We start from the raw sequence: 12,001 nt of genomic DNA on the forward strand, positions 1-12,001 counted from the left end.
CCATTTTTTTTCTAGTATAACCACTATAACTTACTATATAGCTGGCATGTCATTATGGCCGAAGTAAAAAAAATTGTCCAAATTGGATGACTTTCATTAATCAAACTGAAATATAATGGTTTTTATGTATATTGCCTTTAATTAAAGTAAATCGCCTATTTGGGTTAAAAAAAAAACAAAGCAAAATATGTTTTACTATTTTCCCTAATATGCTTTTATGTTTTTGTAGTAGGTTCTTTGAAGAAAAAACTCATTAACATCACTAAAAGTAATTACAAATGGAGAAACACACTATCCATCTTTTTATTATTACAAATTAGTCATGTGCCTCTATCATCTCTAAACCATAAACCATGTCATTAGTCAGCCTTTTAAATTTTTTTTTAATCACCAAATGTATGTGCATCCTTCCATTTATATCTAATTTTCATCATTTCTTCCTCTTGATCTTTTTAATTTGCTAGCTGGGAAGTGTAGTCTGGCCATTAGGGGACGTGGGGCCCGTGTCTTCTGATCAAATCCCCTCACGCAAACAAACCCTAAAAGATGACACAATATGTTTTAATATTTATTCTTTAAAATAAATTAATAATGACGCATTTTTTTTCTGCATCAAGGACCTTTTTTTTTTTTTTTTTTTTTGAGATTGGTTGTTCACGAATGGAGGAATCTCCCATAAAATCTTAATATTTTGGGTTAGTTTTACGGTTTAATCCCAACTTTTATTTTTTTAAACAGAAAATACCCGATTATTTTATATTTTGCCTAAATCAACGAAACAATCTTATTTTTTTCAGCAAAAAATATGGATTATTATATAAAATTGAGTAAATTACACGAATGGTCCCTATGGTTTAGGGTAATTTGCACGTTTGGTCCCTATCTTACCTAAAAAGACTATTTTGCCATTGATTTTTTAATTTATTTAAATAAATACACCCCAACCTCACTTCCACCTCACCTTACCTATCCCACCTTATTTAAATAAATTAAAAAATCAAGGGAAAATAGTCTTTTTAGGTATGAAAGGGACCAAACGTGCAACAAAAACAAACTGTAGGGACCTTCCGAGTTAAAAAATAAGTTAGGGACCAAACGTGCAAATTACCCCAAACCATAGGGACCATTCGTGTAATTTACTCTATAAAATTAGATAATCGGGACTTTTCTGTTCAAAATATAAACGTTGGGATTAAACCGTAAACTAACCCAAAATATTGGGACTTTATCGTATCAAGAATGTATCTTACTAAGGGGTAATTTAGGCATTTTGTTATTAGTCAAAGATTTTTATTAAACTATATAAATTAGAAACTATCTCTCTCTACATACCTCTCCAGAAGCAGTATTGAATACCTTCTGTTGTCAAGCCTAGTAAATAAAAATTGATATATAAATACACAGTCAGTATAGGTAGAATTCTTTAATATCAACTTTTTACATTGATATTCTGTAAGAATTAAAAAAAATACAGAAAAACACTTTTACTTTGATTCGTTTTCTGTATGATTTATTTATCCTATTATGCATTTTTACCTTTAAATATTGTTGGTATGGAAGTTCCAAAGTAAACTGTTCTTCTTGGTAAATTCCATAACCAAGATCTTGGGACATCAATTGGGTTAAGGCTAGAGTCATGATCTGCAAACACCTACACATTTCAAAAAAAAAAAAAAAAAAAATTCAAAATTTTATTTTTATTTACTTATCTTATTTATCAAAGACATATTGTGTTTTTTTAAAGTACATTGATATTAATTACCTCATTAACTTGAAAGTATGTCCCATTGAGTGGGAAGCTCCCCCTCATTGCAGTTCGACAGGGAATCTATTCATTGTATACATATAAGATCCAAATCAGATATAAATTACATATTTGGTCCCTGAGTTATATCGAATTATTCAAATATTCTCCAAAAAGGAATCCTTTTGCATTTTTCAATTTACATCCTTATTTCACTGTTTCTTAACTTTTTTAGTCCTTGATCCGTTAATTTTAGGAAATACGAACGATTATAGCACAGGGACAAAAATAAATCAGATATAAATTCACTTTTTTGGTCCCTGAGCCATATCGAATTATTCGAATATTGTCCAAAAAGGAATCCTTTTGCTTTTTCTTTTTTTTCAATTTTCATCCCTATTTCACTGTTCCTTAATGTTTTTAGTCCTTGATCAGTTAATTTTAGGAAACATGACAATTATAGCATAGGGGTAAAAGTGTAATTTACCAAGAGTGTTCCTCTAACAGTTTGGGAATTTGCTTCTCGTATGCTGTTGCATGAAAAACATGTTTCTTTATGACATAAGTTACCAGATTCTTGAGAGCTACATTGTCCTCCTGGTGGCTGAATCGATTCAGCAGTTTCACCTATTATTTAAAAAAAAAAAAAAAATTAAAATGGAAGAAATAGCAATTTTAATTTCTTCATATTACAACATTGTACTTTGAAAAATCTATTTAATTATAACATTGTCATTTAAATACAAAATAAGGAAAAATATTGAAAGTAAAATAGTAGGAGTTTACCAGGTGTCCAAATTGCAAGGAGGTATGAGCAAGGATCATCAGGCTCTCGTTTGTCCAGCTGGAATTTAGAAAAACATTTGTTTGAAAATAAAAATAATTTAATGAAAATAAAAATTGTGTTTTCCAAAATGTATGCTTACCCCTTCCAAGAGAGGATGTGAATCTGGAAGCTCATATCTGTAACATTGATATAAAGGTTAGAAATATGTTGTTATTATAAACAGTAAATTAAAAAATAAATAAATAAATAAAAGTAACCACTTATATACTTTATTTTTTCTAATCAAACCATAAAAGTTTCAGAAAATTTTCCAAGTTAGTAATTTTGACCTCTGTTATATCATGTCAAAATGGTTAATTTGGAAAATGTGTTTGAAACTTTTATGGTTTGATTGGAAAAAAATAAGGGGTAATCTCATAAAAGACCTTATATTGTGTGTTTTTTCTTGATTAAATCTCAAATATATTTTTTGACTGAAAAAGACCTTGTATTTTTTCATTTTTTTCTAATCTGGCTCTTTTAGTCATTTTTTTTTCCAAAAAAAATTCTAAAATGTGAGGGCTTTTTCGAGAAAATCTAAAAAAGTCTAGGGTTTATTTGGAAGCAGTTAATCTCATAAAAGACCTTATATTTTGTGTTTTTTCCAAAGTAAGCCTCAAATTTATTTTTTGACTGAAAAAAGACCTTTTATTTTTTTCTGATCTGGCCCTTTTAGTCATTTTTTTTTCAAAAAAAATGTTGAGGGTTTTTTTTAAAAAAAAAAAAAGACAAAGTTGAGGGTTTTTTCGGAAAAATGAAAAAAAAAACACAAGGTCTTTTTCAGTAAAAAATTAAATTTGAGGCTTAATCGGGAAAAAACACAAAATATAAAGTCTTTTATGAGATTAACCCAAAAAACAATATGATAAACTGTGAAATCATAAAAGTGCGTTTTTCTGTATTTTAACTTTCTTTCCAATGTCAAAAGGCATTAATGGTTTAATAACTATAGTAAATAGTTATGACTAAATCGATAAAAAAAAAGGTGAAAGTATGTTTGTCCTTTTTTGTAAATACATATTTTTTTTCCAATTAGGATAAAGCATGTATACACTTACACTTGATGCTCTGTTCTTAGCTGGCTGACATTTTTAAGCTTAGGTGTGGGAATAGAAGCAGCCTCTGATGTTAATGACACTAATGCCCTTGACATGTCACCTTCTTCAAGTTCCATATTATTTTCCATATAAGTCTGCAAATTCTGTGTAAACTCTTCCATATTAAGTCTAATTGTTGGGATTTCTTCAGAATCTTCTTCTTCTTCTTCACAGAAATCCTCCATATCAAATTCTTCCATTTTTTCTGTCTCTGGTGTTGTTGGTTCTTCAATTATAGGGTGGTGGTTTTGGATGTCAGAGTCTGGCGGCAGGTGGTGGTTTGGTGGTGGCAGTAGGTGGTGGTGGGTGATGATTCCGGTGGGTGGTTTGTTTTCGGTTGCTGTTACTATACTTTTTTCATCTGGGGCTGGTAGGGAAAGCCTTGCACTGTAGTAAATTTTTTTATTAGTGATAGATTTTGAGAACCAAAAAAAAACATGGGAAACTCATAAAAATATGATTTTTGGTTAATAATGTTATAGTAGATCCTGTTATGGGTTATGGCATCTTTTTGGAGGATGAGGAGGGCATTTTTGTCTTTTAAAGAGACAAGATAAATTAGTCCAAGTCCAATGAACGTTAATATCCCTATCCCACCTTGTTCCACCTTTCTAGGGCTATTTTTGATGAGGAGGGCATTTGCGTCTTTTACACAAATAAGAGATCAAGATCCATGTCCCACCTTTTTAGGAAAAACAAAAAGTTGAATTTTTGTTCCAATGAAATTAATCCTGTCCCACCTTTCTAGGGCTAATTTTGATGATGCGGATGAGGATGAGGAGGGCATTTATGTCTTTTACATAGACGAGAGATCGAGATCCATGTCCTACCTTTTTAGGTGAAACCAAAAATTGCAATTTTTCGATAATGAGGATGCGGAGGGCATTTATGTCTTTTACATAGACAAATATCAAGATCCATGTGCTACCTTTTTGGGTGAAACCAAAAATTGCAATTTTTCAATAATGATGATGAGGAGGGCATTTACGTCTTTTAATGGTGTTTTGACCTTTATGTTTATGCAAGTTGTGAAAAGACTCATCATAATAATTTTTTGTAAAAAAGAAAAATGTTGGATATTTGAATTAGAAAAGAGAGATGTTGGATGAACTTAAACCTTGCAAATGCACTTGCAAAATGTCTGCATTCTCCTCTCATTGGACATGCATTACAATTCGGTTTATTCTTTGTACAAAAAACCTTCCCAAAAGTAATCATCTGGTAATGTAATTCATACCTATCAATCATGCCATAAAAGATTACCAAAAACGTAATGATTTTTTTTTTTTTATATAATATATGTAAATATGTTTTTTTATAATATATGTAAATTGTCTTACAAAGTTCTTTGATCTAATTTACAAAGTCGTGGCCACAAATATTTTTGTATAGACTCCAAAACCGGATACCTGTAAAAAAATATAAACATTATAATTTTTGTTCATAATCCCAAATGTTTTTATAAACAGACTTGTACTGTGTTTGACATGCAGTAAGACAAAAATTACAACTTTTTGTCTCTAATAAAAAGTAACGGGACTCGTTTGTGCAAAAGACGTAAATGCCCTCCTAATCCTCATCATCAAATATAGCTTTAAAAAGCTTACAATTCTAAAAGATGCAACTGAAGAGACTCGGGAAGTGGTTGTAAGGGTACCCATCCAAGTCTTACAGCTATACGCCCCACATTTGTGTCAACCTAATTAAACACATGCAGAATTTTTATTTTTAGAAAAATACAATAATTTAAAAAAATAGATTTTATTTATTTATTTAGTTCTTACCGGAAAAGCAAGATGATGAAGTGTAAGTAGGCGTACACACTCCACACTTTTCAACCCCAAACCTCTAAAGCTCAGTAGATACTCCCTAACACCAAAACAATATAAATTCATATCATTAATTTTCTTATGTCACATATCAGTAATTCATAATAGATTTAGAAAAAAAAAAAAAAGAGTAAATTACATGAATGGTCCCTATGGTTTGTGGTAATTTGCACATTTGGTCCCTAACTTATTTTTTTAACTTGGAAGGTCCCTACAGTTTGTTTTTGTTGCGTGTTTGGTCCTGTCTTACCTTAAAAGACTATTTTGCCATTGATTTTTTAATTTATTTAAATAGAATGAGGTAGGTAGGGTGAGGTGGAAGTGTGTTTATTTAAAAAATCAAGGGCAAAATAGTCTTTTTAGGTAAGACAGGGACCAAGCGCGCAATAAAAACAAACTGTAGGGACTTTCCGAGTTAAAAAAATAAGTTAGCGACCAAACGTGCAAATTACCACAAACCATAGGGACCATTCGTGTAATTTAAAAAAAAAGTAATATAAATTTGATGTTATTTTTCTTACTTGGCTTTATCCGGTGGAACATCTCTTAACCATTCAAGATCTATGCTTCCATGGTCTCTTACAAGTCGATTCAGAAAATCCTATGTAGATTTTTTTTTTTTTTTTTTTTTAAATAAATTTTTAGTCAAAACAAAACAAAAAATAATGACATTATTACATTAACATATATGCAATGAAGGTGTACCTTAATTCTTTCAGCAAGCATGTTGTTCATACCCCTGTCTTTTATAGTGTCAGCAATTTCATTAACATCTGCTAATCTTAATGCTTCATAATCCAATGAATCCATATTATTTGGTGTTCTTTCTCTCTTATGATTAATTTCTGCTTTAATTCTCAAACTATCCCAATTGATTTTAATCTTTTTCTCTTTTCCGGTTTTACCCTTTTTTGTTACAAGCTTTCCATCTTCATTCAAACCTCTTGAACTTTCCTCAATGTTGTTGTTTTCAGTGACTTCTGAAATAGCCTTTTGCACATGAGAATTATTTTCTTGAGTTTCTTGATTAAAGATAATGTTTAAGTTTAAATTCTGTGTTTCTTGGGTTGTAGATTCTGTTGATATTTCACTTTGTTCACTTCCACTATGATCATGGAATGAATTTTGGTCAATGTATTCATTGCTATGAACAACTTCTTTTTCTTCATATGAATCAGAGTTTTTTAGGGTCATAGAATTAAGATCTTGAGCTAGTTTTTGATCTGGATTTTCTTCATGCCATGTGATGGATTCTTCTATATCAAAATCACATGATTCTTTTATGGGTTTGATTGATTTGTCTTCTTCAAAGGGTTTATGGATGCTTTTTGACTTTAAGGGGTATTTTGCAGCAAGAGACATGAATGCTGAACTGAAAAAATGAACAAATTTATATATAAAAAAATTCAGTGTTATGAATTTGTATTTAGTTTTTATAATATTTATTTAGTCTATACCTTGATGCATGATCTGATACGTTTTGTGTAAGGAAAACACCTGTAACTGAGTCTACAACTGAGCCTTTCCAACAAGAGAAACGTCTATCCCCTGAAATAAAATTTTCATTTTGGTAAAAGTCTTGATAGGACTTAGGAGGGCATTAACGTCTTTTTTGTGCAAAAACCATAGGTTTAACTGATTAAGTATGTTAAAAGTTAAAGTAATGAACATGCATAAAATATCATTATTTTAAGGTTTAATCTTATAGAAGACCTTATATTTTGCGTTTTTTCTGGATTAAACCTCAAAAAAAATTGTCTGAAAAAACCTTGTATTTTTTCATTTTTTTCTGAAAAAGCCCTCAACTTTGTATTTTTTTTCTGAAAAAAGCATCAACCTTCTAGATACTTCTGAATAAACCCTCAAATTTTTTAGTTTTTCTTGACACATTTTACGATTTCTTTTTGGAAAAAAATGACTAAAAGGGCCGGATCAAAGAAAATGAAAAAAATACAAGGTCTGTTTCAGGCAAAAAATAAATTTTGAGGTTTAATCCGGAAAAACACAAGATAAAACTATATAAGTTCTTTTATGAGATTAACCCTTTATTTAATGGTATTTTGTGAACAAAAAGAAATAATTCGTAACCTATTTACATCAAAACACATATACTTGATTACCCATTTGTGACATTAATCCTTTAGTAAAATTAATTTCTTTTTATTTTATCAGCATGGTTAATAATAAATAAATAAATAAAGAGTAAATTACATGAATGGTCCCTATGATTTAGGGTAATTTGTGTGTTTGGTCCTTAACTTATTTTTTAACTCGGAAGGTCCATACTGTTTGTTTTTGTTACGCACTTGGTCCCTGTCTTACTTAAAAAAGACTATTCTGCCCTTGATTTTTTAATTTATTTAAAAAAACACACCCCAATCCCAATCCCACCCCCTCACCTTACCTTACCTACCCCACAATTTTTTCCTATTTAAATAAGTCTTTTTAGGTAAGATAGAGACCAAACGCGTAACAAAAACAAATAGAAGGGACCTTCCGAGTTAAAAAAATAAGTTAGGAACCAAACACGCAAATTACCCAAAACCATAGGGGCCATTCATGTAATTTACTCATTAAAAAAAACATCACCTTGGACAAGGTGCATTCTTGCAATGAAGGAAACTGCTCTCCCCTTGAATACATTTCTTTCATCTTCCCACCATTTTGTCTTATCATCATCTATCCCATCTATTCCTTCACTGTTTATATCTTCCAACAAAAGTCTCCAAACTCTACTTGTTTCCTCATCAAGATCCACTTTAGGGCGTGGAATTCTTCTCTTCAATGGATTATAATCATCTTCAAAAGGAACAAGACTTCTATCTTGTTGATATAAAACGATTCCATTCTTCTCCTGGAATCTTGTCAAGTATGGAACAAGTGCATGCCGATCTTTTTCCACCCTTTGGTTGTTGATGTCCAAATTCTTGAATTGATTTATGAGTGAATTGATATCGTATGCGGTTTTCCATCCAAAACCTGCATTAAGTGAATAGAGAAAAAAAATGATTTAGTTTCTTGTCCCATTGACACCGGTCTCACTCGTAGTCTCAGTCCAATACATGCCAAAAGCAGTACAAATAAGCCTTCCGGGATACTCTTGATGATGAGGACAAGGAGGGCATTTACGTCTTTTTGCATAGACCAGAGATAGAGAGTGAATCTTTAGTCCACTTTGTATATCAAACACAAGCTTTCCGAGGCTACTTTCGATGATGAGGACAAGGAGAGCATTTACGTCTTTTGCACAGACCAGAGATCGAGAGCGAGTCGCAGTCAAAACCTTTTGGGTGGACAAAAAATGAATTTTTTTTTCCATTGACATTAGTCTCGGTCCGAGTCCAACACATGCCAAGCAAGCTTTCTAGGGCCACAATGTCATAATTAGGGCAATAAGGGCATTTACGTCTTTTGCACAAACGAGAGATCGAGAGGGAGTCTTTGTTCCACCTTTTTGGGTGGGACAAAAAATGCAAATTTTACCCCATTGACATCACTCCTAGTCTAAGTTGCTAGGCTACTTCCAATGATGAGGACGAAAAGGACATTCATGTCTTTTGCACATACAACAGATCAAGAGCGAATCTCTATACCATCTTTTTAAAAAAATCAATTTTTTTTTTCCCATTGACATGAGATCGATGTCATTAAAAGAAGACATTGATTAGTACCTAGATGGTTTGTGAGGAAGTAGTGGTTATGATATGAAGATGACACAATAGAGTTTCTCTTTGTTCGTTTCTTTGTTGCTATATTAACACCAAAATCAGCAGAAAGAGCTTCCATGCATGTTAATGCTCTCTTATGATCCAACCATATTCCACCAAATGAAGCCAAATCACGCATCCGTTTTACACCCTTGCTTCTCTTCTTTCTGACACTTCCCACATGACCAAATCCCCACATGTGCTTGTAAACTGTTGATCTTTCACGAGCTTTAAACCGAAGAGCTTGAAAGCTGAAACTATCGTTTTTTGGAAACCAAATGGACGAAATTGCCCTTGATGTGATGGAGCTCCGACACTTTGTGGTTCTCTTTTTCTTGTAACTTTCAGGAAAGTGTAAATATGCTTCCAAAGACTCAAATTCTCGTTTTGTTCCCCTTTCTTCTTCACCATTGCTAAAACATGCATTGGTGTCATTTCTAGCATCTTTTTGTGAAAAACTGATATGTCGTTTTGCTCTTGACCATGTGTGCTTGATACCCTTTTCGGGTTTCTCTGACTTGTTTGGGGTAATGGGGCCCAGGGTTTGACTTCCATGTATTGTGTCTCCGGTCAACTGCTCGGTTGACCAAATTCCCGTATGCAAATCCTCCTCTTCCTCAAAGTTGATCTTTCTCCTACATGAATTCCTAGTTTTTGGAACTGTAATAGTTTCATTTACAATCCTCCTGATGTATTTCCTCTTTGTGGAGGAAGCCAATGGCTTTTTTGTAATTTTTGGTCGACCTTCTGTAACCACTTTTGGTCTATGCTTTCTTCTTTTTTGTTTCGGTTGTGGCGTTTTCTTGAGGTTAAAATCGTCACTTGACCCCTCTTCAAACTCCTCATTTACCTCCAATTCCCAACCATCATCCTGTAATTGTTCAACATCAAACCTCATTTCATCTTGTTGTTCTTTATCTTCATCTGTTCTAATCGTTTGCTTTGGTGTCACTGGTGTTACTTGAGTGGAAATGCTTGTGATTAATTCTTCTTGTTCTGTTGCAATTGGTGGTGAATTTAGATCAAATAAGTACCTGGTTCCATCAGGCTGCCATTGTTGTGTGAAGCTGCTGCTGCTGCTTACAGTATCTTGATTCCCAAATTGCATGATTAATCCGGTGTCACCGCCACCAATGCCGCCACATCCACCACCGGAAACTTTTGTGGTGATGGCAGCATCTGCAAGTGCAAGCAGATCACTACAAGGAATGCTCTTCCAGACATTATCCATCAAAAACGTATTATACATGGCAGCATTCATATCAAGCTGTTCTTCAGATCCATTTTTGCAGTTTGATTTTGGGTCTGAAACATCTGGATTTGCAGGGGTGGTTTGAGTCCAACAAACATTAACTGGATAGCCTTCATATGAACTCTCTCTTCCTATATCCATTATCAAACCAGTTCTTCTTCCCCAACTATTTTTATGAAGAATTCATGAAAATAGAATGGGGAAAAAGCATCTTCAGCTTTTACAGTGCCGTACCTTCAATTATTCGACTCCTTTTTGCAACATTATCTACAGAAACAGAAATTATATTTATAGAAATATGATAAAAGTTGGACAGAAAGAGAATAGAACTGATGTGACTTCGTTTACGCAATTATTTTGGTGAAATCCATGAAAACGATACAGATGAAACTGAAGTTTTCAACGACAGAAGTGCATGATTATCTGGTCATCGAAATTTGTGTTTGCCTTTTCTATTTTTTTCTATACATTTTAAGTTTTAGCTTCAAAACTAAAGAATCTTCAGTAGAAAACAGGGAGAAAAATTAGGAAAATATCATGTGAAAGCTTGAATTTGTAAAATCGGAAGTAAATTTCAGTTAGGGAGGAAGTGTTGGTCAAATTCATTTACTTCACACGAAAATAGCTCCTTCAACCAACAGATCTCCCAAAAAACGCGCATACAGTATGAAACTTAGTTGCAGAAATCCGACCGTTTAATAAATTGAAAGAAACACAAATTCGAGAACGAAAACACATAGTTTACACACAGTTTGTGTGAAAATCTGAACGAATGCTGGAAAAAACGAAGTACGGTGAAAAAAGCTGCTAACGTTGATCGGAGTCGTCGCTGGAGTAGGTTTTGTTGCCGGAGATCTAATTCAGTCGGTGATCGGTGGCGAAAAAATAAGCCATGAAAATGGAAGTAGAATGTACATGGAAGAAGAGAGAGTGGGAGAAGATTAGAAGCAAGAAGAAAACACAGTAGAAGAGAAGTGGCTTTTTTATTCATGGCTTTCTTTTTCGCAGTAATCTTTAACAGCAAATTCTTTTAATAGCAAAGTTCTTATTTTAATATGATTAGGGGCAAGGTTATTAAATAACGTACGTGGCGTTGTGATAATGAGTCTCAAGGCTTATGAATTCTAGGAATCGAAATATTACTTTTGCATACAATTAATAACTAGGTTTATATTAATAACTAATAAATAGAATTATATTTGATTGTATATCCTAGTTTAGAAAAAATCATGAATAATGATATTGTATTTTTTTTATTAACCTTGTCATTTGTAAGTATTTAATAGGTAATAGAAAAATAATTTATACTTAATTAATAAAGTTTAATAATTTATCATCCACTTATATATATGAAAAATAAATAACGAATAATAAACAAAAAAGACACTATTAATAAATTGAAATCGTAATGAGTAATAAGATAATTTGAAACCATATTTACAAAGATAATATTTTTGGTAATAAGATTAAAATTTTGTTTTAAAATAAATATATAAAATGTTATTGAAATGCAGTTTATGTTATGTAGGGAATTCATGTTACGTGA

At 32.2% G+C, this 12,001-nt stretch overlaps 1 protein-coding gene across 4 annotated transcripts; it reads right to left on the reverse strand.

The window, feature by feature from the left end:
- Nucleotides 1-233: 233 nt before the first annotated feature.
- Nucleotides 234-11,457, reverse strand: LOC145086250 (DNA glycosylase/AP lyase ROS1-like). Of its 4 annotated transcripts, none has more exons than XM_079023997.1 (18): nt 11,268-11,456; nt 9,168-10,722; nt 8,086-8,475; nt 6,954-7,044; nt 6,202-6,868; nt 6,018-6,097; nt 5,452-5,536; nt 5,275-5,366; nt 5,008-5,076; nt 4,785-4,904; nt 3,629-4,054; nt 2,671-2,707; nt 2,531-2,588; nt 2,232-2,371; nt 1,763-1,828; nt 1,537-1,651; nt 1,333-1,371; nt 234-539 (listed from the first exon to the last, which is right to left on the reverse strand). In XM_079023997.1, the coding sequence occupies exons 2-18, from the start codon at nt 10,594-10,596 to the stop codon at nt 421-423; spliced, it is 4,023 nt and encodes a 1,340-aa protein (XP_078880123.1). In that variant the 5' UTR covers nt 10,597-10,722; nt 11,268-11,456; the 3' UTR covers nt 234-420. The 4 variants fall into 4 exon arrangements, with proteins under 4 accessions (XP_078880123.1, XP_078880124.1, XP_078880125.1 ...); XM_079023998.1 differs by having other exon boundaries at nt 11,249-11,456; XM_079023999.1 differs by having other exon boundaries at nt 11,205-11,456.
- Nucleotides 11,458-12,001: the final 544 nt, after the last annotated feature.

The sequence above is a fragment of the Lactuca serriola genome, chromosome 2 (genome assembly GCF_051521515.1).
Source record: "Lactuca serriola cultivar US96UC23 chromosome 2, Lser_US96UC23_V15, whole genome shotgun sequence".
Classification (NCBI taxonomy): Eukaryota; Viridiplantae; Streptophyta; class Magnoliopsida; order Asterales; family Asteraceae; genus Lactuca; species Lactuca serriola.

Excerpts from the sequence above, each read along its gene's own strand:
- LOC145086250 (XM_079023997.1), bottom strand. The coding sequence starts at position 10,596 with ATGGATATAGGAAGAGAGAGTTCATATGAAGGCTATCCAGTTAATGTT. Across the intron at positions 7,045-8,085 it reads AAGAATGCACCTTGTCCAAG|GGGATAGACGTTTCTCTTGT; the intron begins GTGATGTTTTTT and ends ATTTTATTTCAG. Across the intron at positions 5,077-5,274 it reads CAGTTGCATCTTTTAGAATT|GTATCCGGTTTTGGAGTCTA; the intron begins GTAAGCTTTTTA and ends ATTTTTTTACAG.